At 34.6% G+C, this 12,914-nt stretch overlaps 1 protein-coding gene across 1 annotated transcript in view; it reads right to left on the reverse strand.

Moving 5' to 3' along the window:
• Positions 1-12,914, reverse strand: part of ADAMTS6 (ADAM metallopeptidase with thrombospondin type 1 motif 6) — a 297,675-nt gene that overhangs the window by 84,673 nt on the left and 200,088 nt on the right. Inside the window, exons 11-12 of the mRNA XM_035014519.1 lie at positions 12,335-12,442; positions 1,549-1,694 (exon numbers count right to left, since the gene is read on the reverse strand). Of these exons, the coding sequence (XP_034870410.1) occupies positions 1,549-1,694; positions 12,335-12,442 (254 nt within the window). The remainder of the gene's footprint in view (positions 1-1,548; positions 1,695-12,334; positions 12,443-12,914) is intronic.

The raw sequence follows: 12,914 nt of genomic DNA on the forward strand, positions 1-12,914 counted from the left end.
AATTAATGAAAAAGTAAGATGTCCAATATTTGACTTACATAAATTAATTTTTTAAATATTTAACATTAAGGAAAGTCATATGCTATTATTTGGGCATGCTATTTTGAACAGAAAAAACTAACTTCTTTTAAAAGAAGTCCAAGTCATTCTCTTAAGGATCTGGGTATATTACTTATTATCATAGATGTTTATGGTTTTGGTTACTAATTTATAGTAGCCTGCAGTTGAGCTTAGGTAATTATTCTGTACTTGTTTGAAAAAGATCAAGTATAATTATAATTTTGGCTCACTGGTAGTCAATGGAATAATTAAAGTTACATTTTGAATATATTTTGAATGCCAGTGGATACTGATTCTAAAAAGGAAAAGGAATGGCCCAATTTAAATCAGCTTGGGAGAAATGGTTTGGTCAGACAAAAACAAGGGTGTGGGGATGATGGTAGCATGACTAGTTTATGAGTGGGTGACAGTGAGCTAGCTCTGTTATAGCAGAAAGATAATAATGGAAAGAAAGCTGGAGAATGGAAACACAGAATGAGTGTAAAGGGAAATAATTTCAAACTAAAAAGAGTAAAAGAGAAGAAAAGAGATATTTAGAGAGGGGAACCAAAGAGAGGGATCCTGAGTTAAAAAGAGAAAAATAAAAAATGAAAGCTGACTATCTTTTCCCCAGGAAGGGATAAAAAGCAGAAGGGATATTATAACGCCATGCTGCACCAAACACTAGTTGGGAAAGGAGGCCTGCAACCTGAGCTAGAGACAAAAAGGGGAGCACTTGACATGCAGCAGCTAAGGAGCAGTTTAGTCTCCGGGGGGACAGGAAAGTCTAACTGGGGGACTGGTCCACCTGTAATGGGCACTGGTGGGAGACAGAAGCAATACAGCTACCAAAGAATACTGATGTGGCTGGCCTTTCACCAGGGGGACTCTGACCGGAGAAAAAGAGTGGTGGGAGAGGAACAGTCTGACCTGCATAAAATAGTCACGGGGAGAAAAGTGGTGGCAGCTCCGGAAGATGATTAATAGGGGCATGTGAATGGAAACTATTTTAACACATGGTCAGTATTCTTTTCATTGTGATTTGTGATGCGAATCAAGGCATTTCAACCCTTGAAGTGCTCTCATTGGTCCTTTTAATACTAATGTAGCAGTAATAATTTTATGTGACATGTGAAAAGACTTACGTTTTCTGGGAATAATGGTAATGTAGCTAAGAGCAGACCTGGATTCATCCATAATTCAGTAGTTTTTGGAGGGGGAAATCTATCTGATTATTACTAGATTAAAGGTCTAGCTATACCTGGGATAGATAAACAATGCTATTTTTTTTTTCTTTTTCTTTTATTTTTAGTTGCACAGTAAGGGGGAAGGAAGAAAAAGAAAGTCTCTCTAACAAGGCTCTTCCACTCTCCTGTGCCTATTGCTTGTTCAGAAGACAAACACTTGGCTCACTAGTGAAACGTTTTTACAGATAACATGTGAAACCACAGCTTTGAATCATTTCCAACTGTGTCTTTTTGTTGGCTCCGGCTTACTTTAGCTACTTACGCTGGACTGTCACAGTGTCTTAGGGATGAGGAGACGCCTCCCCCGCAGGTCCTGCTGCACTCTCCCCATAGTGACCAGGGACCCCAGCCCCCATCTATGCTCTGGGGCCAAGTGCCAAAAGGAACACAATCTCCCTGATAACACCACTGCAAGATTTCACAGAAAACACAGAATTAGCTTTTAGGCAGATAGAGCTATCAGGTTAGAAATACATAAGGTCCGGCAATGACCAATTATAGGCATTAGCATTCTCCAATAGATAACAGACTGAGAGTTCTTTAACTGTGTTTAGACAATGGCGAAGGTGCATGTGATTTGCAAATTATCTTTGGCTAGGCAATGATTTATAAATCTCTAACCTGTACCAGGAGTCTAGAAAACTTGACTTTACTTCCTTTTTTTATTTCTCTTCCTCCAGAATCCTAGTATTTCTCATTAAAGAGAACTCAAGTCTTTTTTAGATATTTTAGCATTAGAATTTTTTTTCTTTATATTCCACTATTATTAGGCTCATGGAATGATAACGCAATATGGAAAGTTCCCCAGTAAGGAATTTTTATGATGGTAATTGCTTTTACTTTAAAAAAAAAAAAAAAAAGGCTGGTTGAGGCTACAATAGTAAAGGAATGTGTTGTGGCATTTCATCTACACGAGTCCTGCAGACATAATAAAAGTAATGCCAAGATACTAGGGACAGGGTACAAAAAACTCTTACATACACTGACTAGCCATGTGTATAGTCCCTGCATGAACATGTGTACTGGAATTCTTTCAGCTTTACTCTGCAGTAAACCAACCACACATACTGCATGTAACTAGAGAGCCAGGAATAACTTATCGAGACACAGACATCACATAATCAGCTCATAACTCTAACATGATAAATCTTATTTGCAGAATATGGTAAAAAATGAAAGCCTTTTTTTTTTTTTAAACCAAGGATTTCTAGGTTTTTACTGGTGCATTTTTCTGAATTACCAAATTTTGACAAACCATACTGATGCTGTGAAAGTCATTTGTTTATATGAATAACAATAAGAAACATTCTTAGAGTTGAATAACTGGCAGCAACGTCATTGTTAAACAAAAATTCAACTTTATATTAAAATGCAAAGGTATTCTGATATATGATACTTAGAAAGTAATGAGTCTATTACACTATTTCCACATAGCCGGAATTCTTTCACTTTTCATCATTTTCATGGCTACCACATCAGACAAAATAGGCAAATGGAATAGCTTCTTACCTGGTCTCTAAGCCTCTACTTTTTTCTACCCTTAATCAGCCCATTCTCTAGTAAGCTTCAGAGAGTTCTTTTAAAAAACATATTATCACGTCATATCACTTTTTGCTTAAATGATTGCACTACTTTCCTACTTCCCTTAACTCTGGTCAGCGGTGGCCTTTGTGATCTGACCCCTAACTCCTTCTCCAGTCTTATTCTCCCTTGCAGATTGGTCCAGAACACTGGACTTCTTTCTTTTCCTCAATACACTAAGTTTGTTCCCTCTTTTGGGCATTTGCATTTGCTGGTCCTTCTGGGAATATTATTCTCCCAATTACTTATGTTGCTGTCTTCTCATCATTTGGTCTCAATCAAGTGTCCTTTCATCAGAAAGGTTTTTCCTTGACTACCCTTATTCTGAAGAGGGGTATCTCCCCACTCCTTCCCACCCTCCCACCTCCAACTCCAGGGTATAATAGAGATTACATCCTCCTGTTTTAGTTCCCTCTTAGCACTTACCTCTATTTTAAATTACCCTGTTTATTTTTTAAATTATTTCTTTAGTATTTATCTCTTCTCATTAGTATGTAAAACCAGGAGATGTACATATGGCTATTTATTTATTTTAAAAATTATGAACATAGCTCCCTACTCATTTTAGGTAATTCATCTATGCTTTGAAGGGGCAAATTCAGCAACAAATCTAAGCCCACAAATAATCAAGTTATTTCAGCAAAATATATCCTGAGAGGCAGGATAGTATGATGGTTGAGAACTGAGACCTGAATAAGAACTGAGATACTGAATAAGTAACTTGACCTATCTGCATCTGAGCTTCTTCATAAATAAAAAGGTAAATAATAATAGAGCCTATAGCATGTGAGATTAAATAAAGATAATGTGAAGAACATGGTAGAAAGTATCTGATACATAGAAAGAGTTCTGTAAATATTAGTAACCATTGGGCAAATTCTTTAATTTCTCTGGATCTCCATTTTCTTATCTGTAAAATGGGAATAATAACACCATCCCTCTAGTAGGACACATAAAGTGCTTATAACAGTGGTTGTCTCATATTAGGTCTTCAATGAAATTAGCTAATACCATTGTTAAAATGGAATGCTCACATGTAGAAATAAGGCTTATGCAACTGCAGAGATCTAAATGTGGTGTGGACAGCACTCATAACCTTCCAAAGTCCTAGAGAAAGCTAAGTTCCTGCCAGCTCTGGATGATGATGATAATACGAATTCTTGGAAGCCACACAAATTTTTCAGAATGCAAAAAGAAATCATTAAGCACCCTTAGGAAGATTTGTTTCTCTCCACAGCGAATGGTGCACGTTTATCTCTTCCTATAGTTGATGGCTCTCAGCATTTTTAAATTTGTTGACAGAATTTTTAATACCCTTTATTATAAAAAATTATTTAAACTAAAAAGACAAAACCAAAAACTGTTTGACCCATTTCTCCCACCGCTGGCAACCACCAAATTGTCCTCTGTATCTATGAGCCTGTTTTTTTTTAAATACATATATATTTAATACATAGCATTATATAGCAATGACTATGTTATTTAAATTTAATTAAAATGTAAAATTCAGTTCCTCAGACCCACTAGCCACATTTCTAGGGCTCCATAGCCACATGTGCTAGTAACTACCATGGTGGACAGAGCAGATCTAGAACATTTCCATCATCACAGAATGTTCTATTAGAAATGCTGAATGTCTAGAACAGTGTCTAGCATGTAGTAGATATACTACAAAAATTTATTGAATGAATGAATACATTACTTAAATTATAGAATTCTGTGTTCTATTCTGGTTACTACATGTAAGGAAGGAACTAGAGATACTGGAGGGTAAACAAAAAGTCAAATTCATCTTTGTTTCCATAGTAGTTGCACTCAGTTAATTTTCAGTAGTTTTAACAACATGAAGGAATTTTTTCAGAGAAGTACTGGGTAATTAATTATCATTTGTCCTTCAAAAATTAGGCAAGAGAAAGTCAAAATTTGATTGGCTATAAAGGCAGAGCATTCCAACCCCAAGTCTAATAAATGTTGAAGTAGGACATTATGAAAGATAATTAGTTTTATGAAAATTACCATGAAGAAAAAAAATCATCTGTCCAAAATGGCGAACCAGAGGTAGCTGGCTGAACTGATAATACAGTATCAACCCTGGGAGCCGGGCTACTAATAACAACGTACACTTGAGAGGGAGAGAATATTTCAGCTGCCAGGTTACAGCTTACTTAATTGATTTTGAAAACCAACCATTTGTATAATGATATCCCAATTGTGTTAGGCCTCCACCTATACAAAAGTCACAATCTGGGCCAACTAATATTTATGCCTGCGCCTATTTTCCTTTGGGAATAACTGAGCAATGTATTACTGACCAGCAATTCCTGGTTTTATTCCCTGTGGTTTCAATTAATGGCAACTAACACTTTAAAAAATTCCAAATTTTAAAATTTACCTGTTTTTCAAGTTAGAAATTTAGCATTATTGATGCCAAATAACATTAAAATTTAATTTTACATTTATTTTATATAATCACAGAGTTGCAGCTAAAGCTCAGAGGGACTTTGGAATTCACGTGGTCTAAACGCTTCATTTTTTCACAGGAGGAAACCAGAACCTTAAGGAGGCTGACTTGCTCAAAGTCACTTTGGACAGAAAAAGGATTATTTGTCCAAAATACACAGAAATCAGTGGGGGAAAAAAACAATGTAGGTGTAGGGTTATATATTAGAAGTATATTAAAGTATACTGTACTATCTTTACTTCATAAAATACAAAATAACACTAGAGATAAAAACTCTTAGTTGCAAGTGTACAGCTACATGTTATTTCAGACCTCTGAGTATTCTTATAATTTATAGATAAAAACTTTATTTTTTGCATTTTTCAGGGGACAGAGAAATGATGAAGGCCATAAGAATACTGAAAGATGTAGGTTCCAAAGTATTTTATAATATTGTTATATATGTTTCCTAGATGCCCACAAAATGCAGGACAGCGAGAGAAGTCACATAAATTCTCGTTTTCTTTTTAAAACTTACTCTTAAGGTAAAGGACAAACACAATATTCAGTTTGTAGGATGCTCCTCAGTTCTCATCATCAATTAACATCTACACAGAAGCATTTCATAAGTGACTTACTAGAACCTTTTATTGCATAAATTTATGCTATTGAATTTTATCTGTTCCATGGAGTTATAACGTAATAGACAATTGTATCAGAAAGTTAAAAACAGATATTAATGGCTAAAAAATGAAAAATTCTCAAAAAGTAATGTATCAGTCATCTAGCAGTTGACAAAAGACTAGAGTTTAGCTTAATAACCAGTTAACAACTTATTTAATTAGTTAACAAGTTAATTCAGTCTGTGTGTAGTCTGTGTTACAAAACCTGAGCTCTTATTCTAGCAATATCCCTGGTCCAAAGCAAGTAATTTGTTTCTTCAGATTCCCTACCTAAAAGATAGGGACTAACTTTAGTTTTCAAATCCAATGTGGTTTGGATTAGACAGCTTCAGAAATTAGTTCTATGCAGACATGCCTTCAAAGAAATTATAAATCTACCAAAGGACTTGGTTGATATTGATCTCTGGCAAAATGGTCTCAAAGTTTTGTTTAGTTTTGCCCTGCCTTATACTTACAGTAAAGGATCTCTTTGGAAATCTTGCTATTTCTGTGCTCTAGCGCTGGTAAGTATCTTAACGTAGTACACTGATTTTAGAGAAGAAACTTATTTAACTTAATAGTAAATGCTTTAAGAAACCTCTAGGGAACTTCATGTGGAACAAGTTGAGCTAATTTTCTAGATTATTACATTAATCAGTATACACCAAGACTTTAATATAAGTCATTAGTAATATAATTAGATTATACCAAATAAAGCAACTTGAAGTATAAAGCTGAGAATTTTGAATGTTGTATTTTCTACTTTTCTTCTTATTTGCTTTCCACGTGAAGTTGCTAACCCTGTAAAAGCTCTATTTACAGGCATAGAATTTTACTTCATTTCTTTAAACTAAGTTAGTTAAATATTCAGATGGAGACCAGTTTCTAATCTTTATTCTCAAAGGTTATATCCAACCTATTGATTTTAGACTATTCTAAATATCAGTTTTGTTACTTCAGCCTAAATTTTCTAGATAAATTGGGTAAATTTGGCCTTCTTTTTCCTAATTCAGGTATGTTAAACCAGATTCAGAGAGGTGACAGAAGTAAAACTATCACATTTCAAGAATAAAATCTCACATTGCTCATTCATGCTTTTCACATTCCTTCTAAATAAAATAAATATGTCATTAAAATGACCTAGAAAGAGGATACATTCCAGTGAGGCTTCAAAAGTTTTCTTAAAAAAAAAACTTACCCATTTAATAAACAACATCTTTTGATGTTGTATTTTCTACTTTTCATATTACATATTACATGATCTACATCAGGGAATTACGTTCCAACAAGATATATTACAAATCAAACAATCTAAATGAGAATTTGTCAGAATTCCACAAAGCAAAATTTCACGATGGGTATACACAGTATTTTTAAATATATATAATATATATTTTTTAATGAGAATCATTTTAGGTGCTCGCTTCGGCAGCACATATACTAAAATTGGAGAATCATTTTAGGATGCGATTATGGTACATCTTGTACCATAGCCAGCACTTTGGGTCCAGCCAGCATCAGGAATGAGAGACCCCTAAGGAAATCCTAAGATTTTGAAGGAAGCGATATTGGAGATTCAAAATGGAACATACTTCCCAAGTCAGAAAAGCTGAGAGTTGGAGCACAGCACTATTAAAAGCCTTTTCTTTCCTCTGTGCAGGTGCGGGAATGCAAAAGCTGATTTCAGCCCAAATTCTAAATCAGAACTTGTCATCCCATGCTATTTAAATTTCTAGAGCAACTGAAAGGACTATTCTTTTTTCACTTCCTGTGTTTATAGTTTAGGACCCAGTCAAAACATATTACATTCTACTCTTAAGTGAATTAAGATATAGGGCTGCAAATGTCCTATTATATGTCTAGTGCTTTAAAAGGGTTTATAATAATCCTATTCTAATCCAGTCCTATGTTTCCCATGCAAAGATACTAGGAATCAATGTTATGTATGTATAGGCCTAAATACTGAGCTATAATCTCTAATTGGTCTTGTAGAATCATTAAATCAATCTTTTGGCAATAAACCAAGTATTGGAGACTTTTTGGTCACCATCAGAGCTTGCAAAGATTGAGTTTTGATTTTCCTTAATATCCTGCTCAGTAACAATGCCAACACTACTTTCAAAGTTTTTACAGTCTAAATCTTTGTTTATTATTTTATCACGTATGGCATCCCTCTGATTCCTGTCCAAAAAGCTATTGTTGATGCCATGACTAAGGAAAGTTCTTTTGGCTGAAAGCTATATTGATTGATTTGCAGGAGTGTGACCCATGGACGCACAGTACCAGCGCGCCGTCTGGGCTCATCAAATTTCCTCCTTTGGTTAATGCTACTGTCCCTGAGCACATCCATTCAGACCATATGGTTCTTATTCAATACTTGAATGGCTTATTCAGGCAAACATCCAATGGCTGTAATAGCGATGTCAGACCCCCCAGGACTCACGCAAAGATCAGTTTTTAATTTTTTGGCCATATTTCTTACTCCATCTGCTAAATGTGCATGGAACAGTTCCCATACTTACATGGAACATTTGTGGAACTGCGCCCCCGGGCAGGGATCCCATATCTTTTGCAGCCAGAGTTTGACGAGATCATTGTGGATCCAGTCCTCTGGATATGTCTATGCTATCACTTGAGCAATATTTCTCCCCTCCCCCGACTTTTTTTTTTTTAAAGGATTTATTCAAAAAACTATGAACAGCTTTGGTTTTATCCTGCTGGCTAGACAGGATGTAGGTTTTTTTCTTGTTCCTTCTTCAGACAGTAGTTTTGAAATTCAAAGTTAAGATCAGAGGTCAGTCATGGGTATTCCATTCATGTTTCTGAGACACACAAAGTCATGCTTATACTCTCTGATGCTCATTAGTGCCAGTTAAGACAGTCTGGTGAAGTATTTTCTGCCCACCATCATCTAAGGTTGGAAAATAATGAATGATGATGCTCTAGTAATATACACTGGCACCTTTCCTCTGAAGAAGCCCACAAAAAGCTCACTGAGATATCATCTTACTCCATCCTCACAAGATCACTACAAAATGTTGAAATAGATCTCTCTCATTTCAAAGTGGAGATTCATGATTTTGCTGGTTGTAACACAATCATATATTCTTACCTCAATGTTCTGCCCAAAGTGCTTTCTCATTGTAATTCCTGAGATAACAAATTGTTACAGGTAGATAAGTGAAAAATCCGCTTAGTATTAAAGGGTAAAATACATTGTCACCACCAATCTCAGGCTCAGTGACTTACTTTATCCCTGTGACAAGAAAAATTTGCTTTTTTCTCTGCAAATTTCCCATCTGCAGGTAAGGTAAAATCAGGGGCAGTGTAGAGGGGCACAGTTTCAACTTTGGAATCGGAAAGACCTGGGCTGGAGTCTGCTCTGCTTTTAAATTGCAGTGTAATCTTAGGCTTTCAAGTCTTACTCTCCCCATCTGTAAAATAGAGTTAAAACAGTACCCACCTCATAGGATTTTTGCCAATATTAAACAGAACAAATATGTGCCTGGCACAGTGTAAGTACTTTAAAAATTTTCATTATCATCATCATCATCATGGTTACTGGTAATGCCAACTATATTTTAATGCCACACAAAGTTGACTAGACCAGGAGAAATTTCTACTTTGTGTCACTGGCTCTTTGCATGGCTGTTTTGGTTGGAGTAAAAATTCTGAGTTCTGGTTTAATTTCTTTTCTTTTCTTTTTCTTTCTTTCTTTTTTTTTGAGTTCTGGTTTAATTTCCAAATAGATATAGCCTTAAGAGAAAAATCTGCATTTGGCAACAGTAAACATGCTTCCCTTTTAAGGAAAAAAAAATAACTGAAATTAACAATAAAAATTCAAAAATAAATAACATGGCAAGTACAGTTAGTAAAAAATAAATAAAAAATAAAGAATGGCTTAGCTCCCATTTCTAGTCCTTTTTATTTTTTTCTCTTAAACATGTAGGTTGATCTGGTACTTTGAAATCCATTTCACAAATTCACTGTTAATGATAGAGATGGTTTGAGGGTCTTCTCATAGCACTCTGCCCTTTTCCTTTCTAGAAGTCTGCATATGTATTTGTTCTTTTCATTCACTCATTTAAGATTTGTTAGTCACTTTCATAAAGCTATCTATTGATCGTCCATGTCTCTGAAAGAATGGTTAATATTTGCTTTGTAGATTCATCTTACTTATTTTTATTTTTTAATATTTATTTATTTATTTTAAGTAGGCTCTACGCCTAGCATGGAGCCCTGTAGATTAATTTTAGATAGTGAAATCCAACATATTGACTATATGAAACTACGATGTTGTAAGTATGAGTGGTCTCTTGGTACACCAACTTTGTTATACTTACAAAGTTCTTAAATAGTCTTTCATGGAGCCCAAGATGTTCTGTTGAGGCATGTAAGAAGCTGAGAAGGGTCCAAGGACAGGGTAAGGAGGTAGGCAAGGAGTTTTTTTAACAAGAGTATTTCCATTTTTTCAAATGTATATTATCAGAATTCTGTAGATTTCATTTGAAGAAACGATTTAGGGATCAAAAAGTTGACAACCACTATCCAAAATTAAGAATGTGAATCTTTAGGGGTGCCTGGCTGGCTCAGTCGAAAGAGCATGTCACTCTTGATCTTAGGGTCATGAGTTCGAGCCACATGTTGGGTATAGAGATTACTTAAATAAGCTCTAAAAAAAAGAATGTGAATCTTTAGAAATCAAATATATTTTCGTCCCATTTTATTCACTTTCTCCTGTCTGTGCTTATTCATGTATATGCTTTAAAGTATTATATCTCTGTTTATCAAATTTAAATTCAATACTATTAGATTTAATATTATTGAGAGTGTTTTCTTGGTATCCCTCAAAATTGTCGGTAATTTCCAAACAAATATTACCTCTATCACATATATGCAAATACTGTTAAGATATAACATTTGAGGGTCCTATTATTAAGCACAAATGATAAGATATTAAATATGTGCCTACCATATAAATGATTAGTGGGGTTGAGCTATGTGTTCTCAGATAGCCACTACCTGTGGTTTCCTTACTTGAAGTGATTATATAATTTATAGAATGCTAGTAGGAGGACTGTGAGAGGTTTAAACGAATGAATTCTTTATGCTTGGGATTTAAAAATAAAGTACAATAAAGAGAGCCATGAGGCTTAGTGATAGTATTATTCTAGGCAAAAAGAAACTGTGGCCCATGGACTAGATCACAAGAATAATAATCAATCAAGGGCAAATAAAGAGATTCTCACTGTAACTTTCCCCCCTTACTATTATGTATTTCTTCTGAGTACAGATTGATGTAAATTGCTACTTGTCGTTGACAAGAACGGCTGACTCCAAAATAAACCTAGACTGTTGTTTCAAGAATGCAGTTCTTAATATTTTCTATTACTTCAGTGAAAAAAAAAGAATTTTTTGTAGTGTGTGAAGGTCTCTGTATTTTTACTGGCTACTTACAAAGTCTCAAAAAAAGATCCTTAATCCTTTAAAAATGACCTATCAATTCATACATTTAGCACAATTTACCAACATTTCCAAACTCAGCATGGAAAAGCCATCAACATGGCACTAGGTCACAGGTCTTGAATGAAGCCATCAGCAAGGATTAATAAAACTGTGACAGCTGCCCAAAAGCTTTCATTCTTTTATTTAAACATCAGATTGCAACCTGAAATGCAGTGTAATCTTTGTTGAAAGTCCCCCAACTAATGGAAGAATTCAGAACAGAAGACAGTAGTAGTCATTATTGTAAATTCAGCATGTAGCAATAAATTCTAGAATTCACATATATAGCAATTCCTAAAGAATTTCAGAAATAGCGTAAACTATTCTTATCTATTTGAACAATTCTTAATAATGATATTTTTCTGAAAACTAGACTGATGAAACTAAAATTACTTAGCTACAATTTCTATGCTCAGTAAATTGTTTAATTATTCCTCTACTACTAGCCCTCTTATGTTGTAATTTTAAATCAACTCTAGTTTGACTCTAGTTATAAAATATATTTGTGGGTCACATAATTTTCCTGGGAATTATTTATCAGAAAGAAACCTAGATTTACATGACTAAACAGACTATATTATATGACAACAAGATTATTGTTGGATTTTCTATACAAATATATACATATATGCACAGAAAGTTTTAACAGAGCTAGAAAATAAATAGTCACTGTAGTTTCCCAAACACTGCAGATGTGCAGATGTCTATATGTGCCAATTAACTCATTAGGCTAGGCATCTACTATTTTCTCAAGTGCATTTTAAATTAGTATGCATGATTTCCTAGAGGTTGAATACCAACATCAGAAATGGATCAGATTAGTCTACTTGTCAAACAGATAATAAATCATCTGAGCTTACCCCCTTTTCAATATTCCCAGTTTGACAGAGTGTTCCTTCAGCTGCAGGAATACTGTTGGTGACACAGCGGTTGCTTTTGCTGAGACACCAGAGCTCTCTACACACTTCCTAGGAAAGAAGGCAAAAAGCAAGTTGATCAGAAGTAGAGACTAAAATCATGTCCACTTCTTCCAAAAAATATACCTATGTGCACTCACATTACTTTAAAAAGACATCCCAGGTGTTTTTCTGCTGTTGAAGCATAAAAGATGAAGATTTTGGAGGAGATTCTTATACAAGATGTGTTACCCATTTTGCAGAATCATTTAAATATTTTTCTTTATAATTCTTATTTTAGTGGATAAAGAATATCTTAGTTTTTTTGATTAGGATCTTTAAAAAATAATGTGCAGAAATTTCACTAATGCACTGGTGCATCTGGCTAGCTCAGTTGGTAGAACACATGACTCTTGATTGTGGGGTTGTAAGTTTGAGGCCCACATTGGGTGTAGAGATTGCTTAAGGATAAATCTTTAAACAGGAATTCTTAAAAAAAATTCTTTTTCATTACTGTAGAAGAGTAGGGAGAATGGATGAATAT

The sequence above is a fragment of the Mirounga leonina genome, unplaced genomic scaffold, assembly GCF_011800145.1.
Source record: "Mirounga leonina isolate KUSES-001 unplaced genomic scaffold, KU_Mleo_1.0 Mir_168, whole genome shotgun sequence".
Classification (NCBI taxonomy): Eukaryota; Metazoa; Chordata; class Mammalia; order Carnivora; family Phocidae; genus Mirounga; species Mirounga leonina.